At 43.0% G+C, this 18,667-nt stretch overlaps 1 protein-coding gene across 3 annotated transcripts in view; it reads right to left on the reverse strand.

Moving 5' to 3' along the window:
* LOC124286383 (plasminogen receptor (KT)-like) overlaps positions 1-18,667 on the reverse strand; it is a 66,303-nt gene that overhangs the window by 33,286 nt on the left and 14,350 nt on the right. For all 3 annotated transcript variants that reach the window (XM_046722745.1, XM_046722755.1, XM_046722761.1), the window contains exon 3: positions 17,119-17,249. In XM_046722745.1, coding sequence (XP_046578701.1) covers positions 17,119-17,249 — 131 coding nt within the window. The remainder of the gene's footprint in view (positions 1-17,118; positions 17,250-18,667) is intronic.

Consider the following 18,667-nt stretch of genomic DNA (forward strand, 5'->3'; position numbering starts at 1 on the left):
GCAACCTGTGATAGGTCTAACAATGATGGGGTTTGCGTGGAGGTCGAGGGCTTTGTGCAGGTGCTGGACTTCTGTGACTGTGAAGTCGACTTCTCAGACCTTCTGGCAGACATCTTTTTTCTGCTCCACAAGGGGGACTTCTGAAGGCTTCCTGAAGAGGGCCCCGTCAAACAGCTGACCTTAGACACTGCTGTCGATCTTAAAGATGTCTACAAATTGCTACTCTTCTTCATAATCTTCTTCACCTTACTCTACTCAATGTCTGTGGCAGACAATGACACAGAGAAGGGCTTCTCAGAAGACTGACTGACTGACTGACTGAGTTTGGTTTTACGCCGCTTTTAGCAATATTCCAGCAATATCACGGCGGGGGACACCAGAAATGGGCTTCACACATTGTGCCCATGTGGGGATTCGAACCCGGGTCTTCGGCGTGACGAGCCAACGCTTTAACCATTAGGCTACCCCACCGCCCCTTCTCAGAAGAGAAGACAATCCCACCACATCTTCAGAGGGCCACCTTCGGAAGGCCTTTTAGCTGGATTGGTATCAGTTGAAGACGACTGTGTGTCATTTTTTAAAAAACAATTTACATTCTACCATGAACAAGTATCCTTGAAATTCTTCATCCCCCAAGGAAGAGCAGTGTGAGCATCTAGTATGCTTTAAGCACATCTGCAAGATGGATGTAGAACAATTCAGATGGGGATTCTGATCTGAAACATGCAGACGGCATATAGCCCAGAACCTCCTGAAAAAAGTAAGTCTAACTCTACTCATGTACTACTATTAGTTGAGCTACGACCTGACAAATGACCCAAATTTACATAATTATATGGGAACGCCCTCTAGAACATTCCATTTGAAAAATGAGGGAAACAGGTTGTCATCTAAAACTTGAAAAGTTCAATTTTCCTCGTGCGAATCGTGTTTTGATTGTTATATCATACTAAGTATGTGTACAGGTAAGATCCTTAGAAACTGAACCAAGACAAATATAACTTTATTTACAAAACACCCCACACAGGTGCTAGAGAAAAGAAACATTTGTTATGTTTACAAACGGATGCATAATCGGCATATATTCTGGTGCATCCTCTCCACACAGGGGTCAAATACCGAATAGATCCATTATGGAATTTACTGATTTAGGTGTAGTTCGGGCCTTAGTCGTCACTTTCTGAATCGGTCTTGGTGTCTGAATCACTTGCCAGTCCTACATCGATCACTATTCTCTCAATTTCTTTTTCTACTGCAATTTCCTGTTGCCAGTAGCCATCTTCAATGGTTTTAACATGTTGACAACATTCGGACCATTCCTTGGCACCGATTGCAGACATTCTCTCGATTATGGCAACTCTTAGCAAAGTTTTGGTGAACTGCAAGTTTTGTTTAGCAACATAATTTTTTACATTGGCCCAAATCAACTCAATTGGGTTCAATTCTGCGTGGTAAGGAGGAAGACGTAGTACATCATGGCCATGTTGTTTCAACATAGTGTCTACTCTATAGACAGGGCCAGATTTGATGGATTTTGCCAGACACAACAGTTCGGCTTTGAGCATTTTATCGTCAAATGCAATATTGTGCTTTTGTTACCAAATTTTGATATCATCTTTTCTGTTAGCCGTTGTTGAACATTTGTCCACTTGCTTGCTGTGGTATGGCGCATTATCCATAACAATGACGGAGTGGGGTGGAATATGTGGGATCAATTTTTCCTCCAGTCATTTGGAAAACATTATCAAAATTCATCTTGTCATGATAATCTGCTGATTTTCGGACCCTGCATGAACAACAATAAGCTGAGGTTTCGGTACCGGACGGAGGCTGAACCCCATTTATCACAACCTCACCATCAAGCTGCCAACATTTTGGGACAATGTGGTGTACTGGTACATGCAACCATGTTTCATCGATAAAGATGATTGTTCGCTTTTCATCTCAACAAGTTTTTATTGCACGTAAGTATTGCATGAGCTTTGCAACGATGTCTTTTCGTTCCAATAAAACATGTAATTTTCTGAATAAAATTGATATTTTATACTTATCTTGACTCATGCTTATTGCTTGTCTCCTTCCTCTTGCGAACGTTAGTGGAACACTTGTATCTTCTATTGAAGCTCCCTTCAATAAAAACAGACGTAAAATCACTACTCACCATGAGTTATCTGTCTGGCCGTTTTGGCGGGAAAAGTGGCGCCACCGCTCCCACATGCTTCACTCTCTCCGAATTATGAGCCCGACACTTTAATTTGCGGGGAAATCCAGAGTGTCTAGTGGGGAGGTTGGGAGGGCTTACCTCATGAGTCAGGGTAAGTATAAAATATCAATTTTATTCAGAAAATTACATATTTTTCCTTATCCTGACTCATGCTTATTGCTTGTAGAATCCGTCGGATTTGGTGGTGGGTCAAGCTACTTCTGGATTTCATGTAGTGATTTACGTCTTATATACCCCCCTATGGGAACTTCTTGTTGGCACTTCTATTTTACTGCTAGTCTCTGCTGCTGCTGTAACCCTTTACTTCCAGCTGTCTCTGATGGGGGGACCACAATTGTTAACTTTTGGTCCTGGCTTCTGTTAACATTTTATGTGGATTTTGCAACTCCATCTCTTGATGCAAGCATCAAGTGGAGAATGCTCAGAAACAGGAACTGGTAAACTGGCTAATAATTCAACACACACATTCATGTCCTCTAACACAAATATTCAGACTATGGTCTAGCACTGATACAAGGGAGACTACTCGTTAAGACCCATGTCTTGGAGTGAGACTACTCAGTAACACCCTTGTAATGGAGGAACTGATTTTACTGAACAAATTGTGAAATAACTTTAACAGGTATGACATCTTTGGAACAGATGAAGATAAGTATAATGGTAAACATTAAAAATGGACAATTAAAACAAAACAAATGTAGGCCAAATGTTTGAATTACCGCCTAGAATATGGGTAAACTGACAGGCATTACTTAATGCTGAGTGTAACTGAACAATTACAGATAATATCACTGGCCCAAAAGTAATGAGGTTTACAAATATCACCCATGCCGAGTGTAACTGCACACAGCTGAAATGTAACATTACTTGCGGAAAGTAATAAAAACTGATCTGGTACATTACTTGCTGATTGTAATACAACAAATAGTTTGTTTTGTATGTTTCGATGGCAGCAAAGACATTGTATGATACCTGCAATAACTGCAACTTGACAAAGGGAGTGAAAATAACAAACAAACTACAAACAAACAACTTCAAATTGATAAGTGTGAAACTATGTACATTATGTTAGTCTTAGACTCTTATGCATGATGGCACCAATATACTTGTGACGAGTGTCCTGATAACATACTGTACTACATAACTACATCATAGTATGGTCCCACAACATAATGCCATAACCAATACATTTATTACAATGGCAAAAGTAGATAGCAGTGTAACCCTACACTTATTGACTTTGTTCTATCTGATTTTGTCTGTAAAAATGATGAATGCAGTCTAGACATATCCTATCTGTCAAACCCATTCACACAATGGAACTATTTAGCTAAGATAGGACCTACTAACACACTCCATACATACACACTTGTACAAGCAGAATAGGATGTTCCAAACACAACATATCACATGTGCTACTACCTCATAGAACTGGGTTAAATTTCTATCATGTATAAAGGACATCTTCAGAGTTACTAAGATCAAGTAAGTTAAGGACTGTCAGTATAAGTAGGAAAACCATCTACATTGTGATGTGACACTAACATGGGTGTTAAAAATATAACATGAGTAACATTCATACAGATAACCTGAAACATGAAAAGAATACCATTCTGACAGATTAGGAACACCTTTCCATTTGACTGAACTATAATACTGATTTTGTTTTAACTGTGAATAGAACTGAACTGGTTAACAAGTGGTGCAGATTATTTCATTTAGCTAATATTTAACTGAATATTTCAGCAATGTCTCTGGCTTTAGTTGCTGGATGTACCACATCAAATCACAGGAGGTGGTCTCTCAGTGATGGACTTTAAGGCTTTAGCATTTAGGGTTTGCTTTAGAAACCCAAATGGACTGGTTGGCTGGTTCTCCAACTAAATGCACTAAATACTGCTTCTGATTGTTTACAAGTCTCTGACCCAAAACCCTTTTGACTTTATGGTAGCCTTTACTGTCACTGTCCACAGTACTAAAGCCACTAATTTCTAGAGGGTCAACATGATCCAAGTCTCTGTATCTCGACGGTTTAAGCCTGACACTAATGGGACGAACAGCTTCAAGACTGTTCTCCCATGCTGCTGAACAAGGTCCCTGATACACACTTGAGTGTCCTTATCTGTGGTCTGGATCTGGTTTGAATCCATTCTTGATACAGCCTTGGTGACTACTCCATCAAGAAAGTATGGTGATGGATGAGGTTCTCGAACATAGGCCATCTTCAGTCGGTTGATATGAACAACTAGTGATTGCTTATGCTTTGTCTGTGGATCACTTAATGTTCACTAAATGTGGGCTTGATATACTATCAACCACATATGGTCCAGAAAACCGATCTTGAATTTTCCTGCCAGAACCCACAGGGTCTTTAGATAAGTACACCTAGTCACCTGGTGAAAGTTTTAGTGGGTTTTCCTTATTTCTGGTGAGTTCTACCATTTTCTCTTTTGCTGCAGTAATGTTTGTTTTCACATTATCTCTGATTTCATCAAGAGTTTTCAGAAGTTTCTTGATGTAGACATGTGAATCTACAGGCACAGAATCGAAGTTTGTGTTCTTGGGAAAACACAGTGGGAAGTTTGGTCTGCTTCCAAATACAATTTCATGAGGTGAGTACTTTAAAGATGAGTTTACACTGTTGTTCATTGAGAAGGTTACAGCTGGCAGGAACTCTTCCCAATTTCTTTTGTTGTTTTTGACATAAGGGGTCAATCTTTCAGCAAGAGTTCAGTGACTTCTCTCAACTGCACCAAGACAATGATGAGTAAAGCTTGGAGTAAACTGCTGAGGTACACACAGAAGTCTAACAACTTTCTTAGTTATTCTGGATATGAACTCACTACCTTGGTCAGAGACCAGAGTATCACACACACCATATCTAGTAAACAACTGGAACAGAGCACTTGCTACAGTCAGGGCATCCTTGTTGGCCATCGGTATGGTAACTACAAACTTGATGAACATGTCTATGGCTGTGAACACATACCGGGTAAGTATTTCCCAGAGGTGTAAGGGGAAGTGGTCCATATAAATCAACCTCCCAAACCTGGAAAGGAGCACTTGGAGTAGGAAGTGGGACAACACCAGCATGCGTTGGCATCTTTGTTGATTTACGAGCTTGACAAGCATGGCAGGACTTAACATAATCTGCAACAATCTGGCCAAGTCTCTTGAAATAATACTTGTCTTTCAGTCGATCCACTGTGTCAACAATACCTCCATGGCCTGCTAGTGGAGAGTCATGGTGTAGTTCAACAACAGGATTCTGAAGAATTCTTGGAATAACAAGCTGGTAGTGCTGGGGATTTCTTTCTCTCTTACTCTTTGCTGTCTGAGAGTGGAATAGAAGATTAGAGATCATGTTGTAGTCTGCAACTTCTAGCAGCAACTTACGGGCTTGTTTCTGGGAGTCAGGCAACCATCCCTCTGTTAGATGTCTGATAATTGGCTTCAAATCTGGGTCATTAGCTTGTAGTTCAGCTAATGTATTTTCAGTGATTAGCCAATGATCAAACAGTTCAATACTTTTTGTAAGAAGTTCATCAACGTTCCTGACACAAGTAGATGGCTCTTCAGTCTCAGTCTGGGTAGAGATTTCAGATGACACAAAAGATGTTGATACATTGATACAAGTTTTGCTGTCCTTATCTAAAACTATATCACTATCTGGGCATCTTTGATCATCAGAGCTGGACTGGTCACTCTCTATGGTGCTGGAAGGTTTGTTTATCAACTCATCTGAATTAAACCCACTTCTACGCTCAACCACTGCAGCACTGCTGTCTACAGATTTTGTGAAGTTTTCCTTACCATTTCCATCACTCTCAACAGACTTGGGTTTAGGACACTTTACCAATCTTCTAAGCATTGATTTCTTGTATCTTGTGTGTGTTATGGGAACTTTGATATAGTCAAGGTCCTCAGTATCTGCATCATACTCGTCCTGTGAATGAACCAATGGTAGAAGTTTGCTGATGGAGGGTGCTGCTACATGATTCACTTCTGGATGCTGTAGTAAATCTCGTAAATCCTGTCCATCTGGAAATGTCATTTTTCCAGCATCATCTGGTACATATGGAAAATAAGGATCTGATTCTTCTGGGCTTGAGTGAAATGTGCCGTCAGCATCATTTGGAAAACATCTTGGAAGAGCATCAGGTACCACCATCTGCTGAGCTGGTTTATACTCAATGTCAAAGCTGAACTGCTGTAGAATGGCAAGCCATCGTTCGTATATGGCTCCCTTCATCTGTTTCTGAAACAATGGCTTCAGGGCCTGGTGATCACATTTAACCTTAAATCTTCTACCTCTGAGAAATGAGGCACAATCAAGGATGCTGGTGACAAGTCCAAGAAGTTCTAGTTTGGTGGGTCCATAAGCACTCTGCCATGGGGACAAAGCTTTAGAACCAAAACGCACTGTTTTAACTCTTTCTTTCTCTGAAGTGTCACTTGGAAATTCATTAGCTGGATGAATCTGATACAACATGTATCCTATACCCTACTAGAGGTATCCACAGCAAGTTGAAATGGCAAGTCAAACCTTGGAAAGGCAAGAGCTGGTGATTTCAAGAGTGATTGCTTAATGTCATCAAAGGCTCTTTGGTGCAGAGCAGTCCATTCAAACTCTTCTTCATGAGTTTGTTAAGTGGAGCAGCCAAGATACTGTATTTAGGAATGTATTTCCTGAACCAGTTGAATAGGCCAAGAGCACGCCTCACTTCGCTAGCATTTCTGGGAACAGGATAGTTTTCTACAGCTTTCAGTCTTTCTGGGGGTGGACAGATCCCATCCTTAGATATCTCGTGACCTAGGTATATACATTGGTGCTGAGCAAAAGTACACTTTTTTGGTCCAAGTTTAAGTCCTGCTGATCGGAAACGGTTGAAGACTTCTTTCAGATCAGATATATGACTATCAAAAGTATCAGAGTAGATGACAGCATCATCAAGATAACACAGTACAGACTTAAAGGTTAAACCTCTCAAAACTTTGTCCATAAGTAACTGGAAACTGTTTGGGGCAGTAGAAAGTCCCATTGGTAACCTTTGGAACTGATATGTACCAAAACAAGTACTGAAGGCTGTGTATTTTTCAGAGTCAGGAGAAATCTTCATCTGAAAGAATCCAGATGACATATCCAAGGTAGTTATGAAATTTGGTTTCCGTTCTGTAAATGATTCAGTCAATTCTTGAAGATCTGGAATTGAGTACCTGAAATCTTGTGTCTGAGAATTCAAGTAGCGGAAGTCACAACAAAATCTGTACAGAGCTAAACTTGCTTCCTTTGTGCCCGGAACAAGTCCTTTCTTAGATTTGTTCGTCTTAGTTACTAACACTATAGGACTGGTAAAAGGAAGATCTTGTGTTTCATCCACAAATCTTATAATATTTTGCTGAACTAGTTCATCTAGCTGATGTCTCAGCACTTCTCTCTTATCTGGAGGTAAGCGGTAAGGCCGCTGATGCTTTGGAACATAATCAGGTTTTAAGTGAATTTTATGTTCAACTAAGTGAGTCAATCCCAAAGAAGAATTCCTAGGTGTCACAAAGATGTCCTGGTAATCGTATAGGCATTCTGCAAGCTGTTTTGTCTGTCCATCAGCAAGATCCTTGGGCAGCTCAAAATTTGAGATAAAGTTATCTAGCTCAGATAAGTAACTCCCCTTTGGCTGTATTTGTTTATTGATGTCAGTATTTGTCTGCTCTGGTGGGCTGCATAAAGTAGCATGTGCACAAGAAGGGCTCTCCTCTTCGGTAGATTTGATCTCAAAAGTACTGTCAAAAGCTGTAAATAGTGCTAGAGTCTGACCTTTGTCAACAGAAATAGCACTATCTGTGACATTAATCAACTTCACTGGTACCTTGTGGTTCAAAGGACAACAAACAACTGTCTTTGCAACTAGGAGGTCCTTTCCTAAAATAGTTTTTGTTGGTGTGCATATGCCCTGTACACCATAACCAATAGTAGCAGGTAATTTACCATGGGTCACAATTTCTGAGTTTGCTGGAACTGTAAATGACTTTCTACATCTGATCTTGGCACTTGATTTCCTCATTTTGCATTGGCTGAAGTCAAGTACAATGCCCTTTGATATGAGATAGCCTGTTCCCAATATGATTGGATGAGAAATCTGTAATAACACATGAACAGTTACAAAATGTTTGCCATGAGGAGTTGAAATCTTCAATCTCGATGTCCCCAATACTTGAACTTTCTGGTTGCTGGCAAGAACTACTGATTCAAAACCGGCTGGGGTTATTGGTTTCTTGTCACAATCTGGGATGAGATCATAACACTCCTTTGACACAATGTTAATATCACTTCCAGAGTCAAGCAAGGCTGAAACTTCAAGGGAGGAAAAATGAACAGGCATAAACATGAAAGTCTTATGGATGGGTTCATTTTCTTCTGCATCACTGTCACATTGCTCTGACCGAGAAGAATAGCAATTGTCTTTTTCTGAACTGTTGGCTGATTCTTGGACAACTTATCTGAATTCTGACTGTTGCTAGAATAAATAGAGTCTGACTTAACATGATTAGAATTGGAGCTTTCACAGATCCCAAGGGTGCGCGCCTTAGTTGCTTCCTTGGGAGTGTCTAGTTTCCCTGTCCCATGTCTTTGACAGTCACAAGCCTGCACTTCCTTGCTGAGTGACCATTTTGGTGACAAACCTGGCAAGAGAGATCCGATCGTCCCCTGAGATTGTCTGGTGAGTTACACTGTGATTTAGTGTGGACAGTTCCTTCACACTTGAAACAGCTATCAGTGCTGGGTGTCTGATTTGTTAATCCAGCTCTTGGCCGAAAGTGAAGAGCTGAGTTTGGTTGTAATTGTGTACTAACTTGAAGTTCATGTACAGTCTGAGACAGCTTCTGTATTTCTTCCCTTAGTGTATCCATTTCTGATCTTCCAACTGAAGCAACATATGGTAGGGTTGGCTGAAAAACCATAGCCTGAGTGCTATCACCTGCATTGGCTGGATGTTTATTGAGGCTAGTTGGATACTGTGGGAAGATTGTTGTATCAGAACGGTAACCATAAACCTCTCCCATTTTGGCTGAATTAAGGGCTGCCTGGTGACTGATAGGGTGTCCAGCTCGTACATAGAAAGCCAATCTTTCTGGTAGGCCCTCAACACATTTAGCCAATATGTCCCTGTTAGACTTGTTTAATCTCCTTCCCTTTTCAAGAATTTCTGAATGGAAAACTTCTATAGGCTGACCTTCTTTTAATTTCATGTTTGCAAAAAGTTCGGCCTCGGCAATGATAGCAGGGTTGTCATTCATGTCAAAATCAATATACTTGGTGTGAAAGGCAGAACAAACATTGTACCAGTTGAATCTGCCTGTTTGTGGTAGGGACATAAACCATGTGGCAGCAGGACCATCTAAATGGAGTTGAAATGCAGCAACCTTACGTGCATCATTAGCTGGCCCCTGAAGTTGAGCCAAAGTAGAGTAAGCTTCAAAGTCATTCAGATACTTTTCCCCATCCTCAGAAGATAGACCAGTAAATTTCCTCAACTGATAATGTTTATACTCAACTGCCATTTTGATATCCTGATAGAAATCTTGTTAACAGCAAAATTTTGGATTACATCTGAGTTCTTTTCTGTCGGATATCTACACAAGACCATAATGATTGAACAGGATGCATGTGGTACAAGGCGAGCTGTGAGTTGTGGTGACCATAGGATGTTAAATCTCCGTTACAGAAATTCCAAGAAAGATTCACAGCTGTATTTTGCCGTCGGATTTTGCAGCCAATTTAGGGTCCAAGTAGATCTATTAATTCAGTTCTTGGAACAGGGTAGTTTTCCAGATGTAAGAAAGTAGTGACGGTTGACTTGAGACATTTTGTATCACGGATCCAAATCGCTGAAGATTTGGTTGAACCAGTCATAGGATTGAGACACGCCGAATGCCAAGGACAATCAAGGTCACGGTTTAATGACGAGAATATTCATATTTGAAACGACTTTTCCGAGTGTAAGGTTTACCTTTGCATCTCCACCATGTAGGATTGACGCCCTACAAGCGTATAATAGGTATGGGGGATTTCTGGCCTTGCTGCACGCCCTTGTTTTGGGGATCACAGACAAGCAAAGCGTTGGTGTAGTTCGCCATCTTTTATTCTCTCACTCACGTTTAAAACCTACCCACAAAGTCGTGACGTCACGCTTTATGACGTCACCCATGCGACGAGACAACTACTGTAAACAAACCTTCGAGTCGAATATATGACAGTGTAGGCTTTTGCAAGTCATGTGATAAAAGGGCGAGACTTCGTCTCAGCGCCTTTGAGGGACTGTCAACTGTTGTGCAACAACCAGCGGGCCGAAATGGTGAATGCCGGAGACATCCTCGGTGGCGATGTCCCTCAGGTAATGGTTGGCAAACACCATGTCTGATTTCCAGAAGCAGCCCTCCATTATCGTCCTGATAGAGCAATTCCCATGTAGAGCGAGTGTTGACGCCAGAGCTCTAACTTCATGTGGGTTGGAGGCTCTTGGAGGATCCAGTCCTGCTGCTTTGTAGGCCCGTAGTATGACAGTTCTGATCCAGATTGATATCGTAGTGCGGAGACCTCCGCCTGTGTCGCTGTCGATATCGGGACGAAAAGACGCTTTGAATTTTCGCCTCCTGGTCCTGGATCTTTGTAGGTAGACTTTCAATGCTCTTACTGGGCACAAGGATAGGTCCCTGCGTATCCTGTGGTCCAAGGACTGATGATAGTGGTGGACGTGGAATTGTCTGTCCGGTTGACCTGGCAGTTGATTCTTTGGCGATGAAGTCCCATCTCAGTCCCATATGCACGGTGTTTTGATTTTCATCAAATCGCGTTCTCTCAAGTCCAGAGCATGTATTTCCGACATCCTTGCTGCTGTTGCTAAGTCGATCAGGAACAGCGCCTTCAAGGCCAAGAACTCGAAGGATGTCCTCTCTAATGGTTCGTAGACGCCACTGGTGAGATCTCAGAGAACTACGTTGAGGTCCCAAGCCGGAGCTTTGAATCTCTGTTGTTGGTCCTCCAATTTAAAAAGAGCGTAGTAAGGCCAGTAACTCTGGTACTTTCGTCCAGTTTTGCACTCGCCCTCATGGTGATGACTGAGCTCAATGCCGCTAGGTATGTTGAGAGTGTTGACCCTTTTAACCGCTTCGTTTGTCGTAGGTGACAAAGGTAGTCCGCCACTTGAGGGTGTGTCGCCTTTATGGCTGTAAAGCCGGTCCTCGCAGCGTATGTCTCGAAACTTCGCCACTTGTCGTCGTACAAGGTGCGTGTAGACTTGCGTAGAGCTAGTGTGACTGCTTTCGCTGCCCTGGCGGAATATCCTCTTGTTCAAGCACCTTGATACAGTCCACACGCAGCCGGAACACCTCTGGGTTGCCGTCGCCTGCTTTGTGTGAGGATGTACTAGTAGATTCGGCCCACTCTGGTAGTTGCAGTTGAGGTTGTCCTTATTCTTGTATGAGAATGGGGAACCATATTCTCGCTGGCCAGTAAGGCGCGACCAAAATCAGTTGTAGGTCCTTCGTCTGGCTGATTTTCTGCAACACCCACTGTATTAGAGCTGGTGGTGGAAACGCGTAAGCGTTTAGTCCTTCCCAGGAGATGCTTAGAGCCTCCGTTGCCCATGCTCATGGATCTGGTATTGGTGTGACGAATGTTATCAGTTGATTGTTGAATCTTGTGGCGAAGAGGTCTATTAGTGGTGCTCCAATCTCATGTATGATCTGCTTGAAGATCTCTGGATGTAGCATCCATTCTGTTGGGGATGGCTGCGTTGGATGGGATAGTGCGTCTGCTATCACATTCTTGGCTCCTGGAATGTGGCATGCTCTTATGTGGATGTTCAGGTTGTCTGTTATGCTGAACAGTTAAAAGCAGAGGTCCAGGAGGTTCGCCGACCTTGTTGATCCTTGCCTGTTTATGTAGAACGCCACAGTGGAGTTGTCTGTATGCACCAACAGATGAGCATTCTCCAGAATGTTTGTCCAGTGGAGTATGGCGTTTAGTACTGCTTTCATTTCCAGCATGTTGATGTGCAGATCTTTCTCCTCTTTGGTCCATGTCCCAGCTGACACTTCATCGTCGAGATGTGCTCCCCAACCTTGGAGCGATGCGTCCACGTAGAGATGCGTCTTGCACTCCGGCTCTGCTAAATAGGTGCCTCCGCAAACATTCGATCTCTGGGTCCACCATAGTAGATATGGGCTTAGTGCGTCCGGGAGTCCGAAGGGTTCCGGGTCGTCCACGATGAGCATTGACGAAGACCTGTAGAGGGTGTAGTTGTAGTCTCCCTCTGGCTGTCATGTCTTGCGCTGACGTGAGGAGACCCAACAGACTCTGCCATTGTCGTAGTGGCCACGCAGAGAGTAGAGCTTGCGAGATCATCTGTTGTATCTTGAGCCATCAGTCCTCTGGTACCACTATGCGGTTCTGTGTTGTGATGAACCGGATTCCTAGGAACTGCAGGTCCTGTGTAGGTTCTAGGTCCGACTTGAGGAGATTCACTAGCCACCCCAGTTGTGTAAGCAGTCTGATGGTGAAGTCCAGTTGTAGTCTGAGATGCTTGGGATCTTGATGTACTTGAATCCTGTCGTCTATGTAGAATGCACTGCGTAGACCTCGATGATGTAGGTATGTGACTATGGGCTTCGGCACCCTTGTAAACAACCAGGGGGCCGATGATATTCCAAATGGCAGGACCTTCCATTGGTAATGTCGTCCGTCCAGTATAAACCTCAGGTACTTCCTTGAGTCCGGATGTACAGGAATATGCAGGTAGGCGTCCTGTAGATCTCTGCTGGCCATGTAGTCCATCGGACGGATGAGGTGTAGGAGTTGTGGTAGATGTATCATGCTGAACTTTGGTGGTCTGCGTAGATAATCTCTGTTGAAGGCCCTCATGTTGTAGATGAGTCGGAACTTTTCTTTGGAGTTTTCTTTGGCACTAGGAAAACTGGGGAGTAGAATCCTGGTGAGAGCTGGTCCTGGTCCACCCTTCTATCTATGGCTCCTTCTAGTAGAGATGTGACCGCTTCTCGTAGCTCTCTCTGTCCGATGGGTCGTCGAAGTTGAATTCTGAGGTTCGGCCTGTCAATGGCGGAGTTGCTTGTAGTTGTATGCGATATCCGTCTCTTAGGATGCTGGATACAAATGGATCTTGAAGAATTCCCCAGTTCTCCCAGTAGTTTTGTAGACGTCCACCCACTTGTGAAGGTTGTACAGGAACGGCTGTGGGTGGAAGACTCCAGTCGTTCCAAACCCCTCCTTCATCGCCTCTGATCCTTGGCGCTCTGGGTGCCCTGCCTCATCCGGTCGCCCTCTATAGTTGCCGGCTGGGCTTAATTTTAAAAGAGTCCTTCCCTCCTCTGAAGGTGCTCAATTTCTGGTCTCTTGCCTTCTGGATGCCCTGCGAACTTCGACTTGCCCGAAAGCGCTGGGACGTCTGCCTGATGACACTGGCTAGTGTATCAATGGACTTTATCATGAGGACTTCTCTGGAGTCTTTGGTAACTTCTTTGGCGGCGCCGCCAATCTCCCCGCGAAGATGGATGATGTCGACCATGGGGCTCTGTACAGCGACTTCGCGGAAGCCGCTCACTCCAGTTGCAGGATGCCAGTAGTCCTTGTCGTCTCGCCAACGTCAACGCTGCTGAAATGGATGATAGATGGTCCGTCATAAACTGCTGGTCCTTCTTCTGCATGAGTAGAGCAGAGTAGATCATCCGGTCCTCCTCTGCGGTAGTGTCCCTGAACTTGGCGATGAGCGTCTCATTCACTGCCCTGGACCTGTTCAGGCCGAAGAACATCCTTCTGGACATCGTCTCTATCTGCGCCAGCTTTTTGTCGTCAATCTTATAAGACTTGGTCCAGGCACCGTTGATGACCTTGTAGTTATCATCGATCTCTTGTGCCTTCATGAAGGGGTCCATATTGTGTAGAGAGAACTTCTTAGCGTTGAACTGTGGAATATTCGGCGCCTGGGATTTCGTTGCCTTCCTGAAGGCTGCGTCCAAGTTCTCTGGAACTTCCGAGATGGGATCAATTGGCGGTAGAGTGATCGTGTCGACATCATCGTCCTTCATCAGGTACGTGAGTGCTTCATTCTCTTCCTTAGAGGGTGATGCTAACTCCAGTCCGTTGGCCATCCAATATTTTATCTCGTCCAAGAAGATAAAACCGTCTTCGTCCTCTGTTTCAGGGGCGTTGATCTGGGATCGTTCATCATCCTCCGCTGGGGATCTTGTGTGGAGACCTGCGCGGAGACCTGCGTGGCTATCTGCGTGGAGATGAGCCTGTAGAGCTGCGTCTGTAGGGCGACCTTTGTGGAGGCGGGCATCTCTTGGTTCGTGAATGCCTCGGCGAATCCCTTGACGATCTGTGAGATGTTGATGACGTCCTTGAGGCTGTCTCCGCAGACCTTCTCGAAGGCCGTTCATCTGAGTCGTCAATGGAAGACCTCTCCGATGTGTCGGTGGCGGTGGGTCCTTTGTGCAGGTCCGGGTCCTCTCTGTGGGTGGTGTCCAGGGCTGGTTGTCCATCTCTTTCCTGTGCAAAGCGCCTCTCCATCATCTCCATTATCTGCTGCGAGAACTGCTGCATGAAGGCCCCTGGGTTGAATGTCTGCGGTGATAGATGAGCTGCCCTCTCTGCGTTGGTAGCGATATGGTCCAGGGATAACTCATCTGCCGTCAGTGTAGATACCTCGACTGGCGTAGATAACTGCGCTTGATGTTACCGCTGCTGAGGCCTGCTTCTTCCTGGGGCGATGTCTCTCCGGGATGATGAGCAGCGACTCATCATAGAGTCCTCTTTCCTCCATCGGGACAATCTCGGCCGAGAAAGTCCTAGTCGTCTGCACAGACGTCCCCGTAGAGCTGCTTGCCGTCTTAGGGGTGTGTGGCCTTCATGAGAGGATGGCTTCTTCTTCTTCGCCTGGGCGATGAAGGGATGTCCGGCGGCAGCCCTCTTCTTCGAAGTGGCGGACAACGTCCCACGCCCATCCTCCGAGGACATCTCCAGCGGATCACTGGAAGGAAGAGGGTCGTCTGACAGCAGTTGACACGTGAGGGACTCAGCCGGCTTATCCATGACTTGAAAAAGTTGCCTGGATTTGTCTTTAGCACGCCTAAGTACACAGACAATATATTTATTAAATTCAATATTGGTTAAATGCTGACAAAGGTTGCAGCGAGAGCTGGAAGTACATGGTGTTGGGGAGCTAGGGCACAATAAATGCGGGTCTGCAGCAGAGAACCTAAACCTACAACGAAAACAGGTTTTCATGAAATGTAAACAACTGAACAAACACGGACAAAACTGTGAATAAACAGTGAAAAATACGAATAATTTTCAAACCATATTGTTGAAGGATACTCCCTAAACCCCTATAAAGGTAATGTATAGGGTAATAACTAATAAATAAAAGGATATAGTGCCGTATAGAAGACACAGGCGCTCTCCCAACCGTCCACTAGGGCGAAGATGGAGAGAGTGAAGCATGTGGGAGCGGTGGCGCCACTTTTCCCGCCAAAACGGCCAGACAGATAACTCATGGTGAGTAGTGATTTTACATCTGTTTTTATTGAAGGGAGCTTCAATAGAAGATACAAGTGTTCCACTAACGTTCGCAAGAGGAAGGAGACAAGCAATAAGCATGAGTCAGGATAAGGAAAAATCTTACAATTTGACTGCGTTTTTCAACACCTAAACCCCATGTCTTTCAGACTTTTTCGAAAACTTTCCTTTGAACCCTGATAATGCAGTTGGCTTCTTGCCATATCATATATCATATCTCATATCTAGAGTAGGCAGTTTCTTTTGTACTCCATATAAACTTTTTTTCTTTTTAAAAAAAGATAATTTTTATTTACTCCATATAAACTTTGTACAAATTGACGGACTGCACACCTGTCAAAATCATCAAGTTTGTTCTTGGAAGTTTTGGGTTTGCGCAACTTGGTTGGACTAATAAAAGTAGGCCTACTCGCACCCCTATCACCTTCCGCTTTCATATGTTTTAAAGTTGCCTCGGAAAGACCAGTAGCCAGGCTACTTTTTGACATAGCGTCTACTTTGGTTGCACACATCTTTTCCATATAAATAATAACATTGTAGGCTAACTCCCTTGCCTGAGAATGAACAATTTGCCCATGCTTCCCTAACTTGGACATGTTAAATTAACAAAAATACTCAATGAAACGCTGATCATAATGAAAACATCATACCAACTCTGTGAGGTTCTTGCAGAATTTTGGTCCTTAAAATAAGAAAGTTGTTTAACAAACTACCATCAAAATATTGACACTGTTCACTGTTTGTTACGGGGGAGGAGTGCAGAGAAAGGGACAGCCAGGTGTTCGAGAAGAACGTGCACAAGTGCCGACGAAGTTGTTTATTCATTAACCTTTGCTGTGCCATCTCCACCCTTTCTCGCACACCTGGCTGTCCCTTTCTCAGCACACCTCCCTCGTAACAAATAGTGAACTGTGTCAATTTTTTTGATGATAGTTTGTTAAACAACTTTCTTATTTTAAGGACCAAAATTCTGCAAGAACCTCACAGAGTTGGTATGATGTTTTCATTATGATCAGCGTTTCATTGAGTATTTTATGTTTATTAGTTTCGAGTTTAATTGCAATTCATTGGTCCGCTTTTGAGCCAAATGGACTATAATGTTTTTCTGTTCTTGGGGAAGAGTGGCACTGAAGTTTCCACTACCATATGGAAATGAGATGAGTAATTAGTATAATTCAGGATAATAAAAACTAATAAATTTACAGGCATTAAATCAAAGATCAAAACATCTAGATTAAAAACACACAAGGTTTTTCACTTCCAAGGAGACTACCAGATAAATAATTTATTTCATACAAACCCTGCAATCATTCCGAGAGAGGCCAGTGCATAGAAGGAACCAAACCAGGCAAATATGTCCCGTGCTCTTGCAATCTGCATGGCCATCATCCGCTCTCGCATCTGGTTTTGCATCTGTATCTGGCGTTCCATCTACAGCAGGAAGAAAAGGATATATGATTTTTTTTTAAAAAGCTTCTTATTTGAAAATTTGTATGACATTTTTGTTGACATTTTTAGTCAAGAGAAAATTCTTGATAATTTATTTAAATATGTTATAGTCTTCAGCCTTAACTTTTGTACAACCACACTTCTGGTTCTAGTTGTTTTGGGTTCTGTATTCAATACATTTCTGTCCTAATTACATATTCCCCCTTAACCTTCATTAACAACCAGTGTTTGTTTTATGCTTTCCCTTTTCGTTTAGATTTTCCTTAAGATTATGTTTATATTTTGTTGACTTTATTTCTTTTATATTTTCGTTTATTCATAAAACAGATTAACAACATGGAGGAACAACACTCATTAGCACACCAAAGATTTGTTAAATTCAAAAGAAAAATGTAATTTTTAGAGTAAAATTGATATTTTATACTTATCCTGACTCATGCTCTTTTGCTTGTCTTCTTCTTCTTGCGAACATAGTGGAACACTTGTATCTCCTTAATTGAAGCTCCCTTCACTGTAAAATCACTAATTGGTACTCAGCAAGAGTTGCCTCCCTTGCCCTTTTGGCGGGAACAGGTGTCACCACCCTCTGGCCTCATGCTTCACTCGCTCCTGATTTTGCGAGCCCAACACTTGAATTTACAGGGAAATCCAAAGTGTTATGTGGGGAGGATGGGAGGGCTAACCTCATGAGTCAGGATCAGTATAAAATATCAATTTTACTCTAAAAATTACATATTTTTCCTTATCCTGACTCATGCTCTTTTGCTTGTAGAATCCTACGGAAACGGAGGTGGGCAAAACAGAATACTTTGGATTTATAGAATTAGTGATTTATATAGATATAACTGTAATAACCCCTTACGGAACTTCATAAAGGCATAGACTTAGGATATTTCCTCTATTATAAGCCATAGGTTATATTTGCCATACTGGGGTATTTACAATAATAATATACTGTGATATTATCAAATAACAATATCAAAGTTTAACTCTGATAGAGAAGCTATACAACTGAACATAATCATCAGTAAAAGCTTAAGGGTGAGTAGACCTAAGCTAAGTATATACATAGTGCTAGAACTCCGAGAGTTATAAGCTAGATAATGCATGTATCAATTATGCATATTAATCTCGTAAGACTACGTGTTAACGCTACATTTCAGGGACTGTCAACTGCTGTGCGAGGACCAAGGGACCGAAATGGTGAATACCTGAGACGCCCTCGTGGTAATATCTCTCAGATAGTGATTAGCAAACACCATGTTAGATTTCCAAAAGCATCCTTCCATAATTGTATTCAATGAACAGTGACCGTAGGGCGCAGAGTGGAAGCCAATGCCCTGATCTCATGGGGATTTGATGCTGTTGGAGGGTCCAGTCCTGCTGCCTTGTAGGCCTGG

Source organism: Haliotis rubra, unplaced genomic scaffold, assembly GCF_003918875.1.
Source record: "Haliotis rubra isolate DU_JTF1 unplaced genomic scaffold, ASM391887v1 Scf110, whole genome shotgun sequence".
In the NCBI taxonomy this organism is placed as follows: Eukaryota; Metazoa; Mollusca; class Gastropoda; order Lepetellida; family Haliotidae; genus Haliotis; species Haliotis rubra.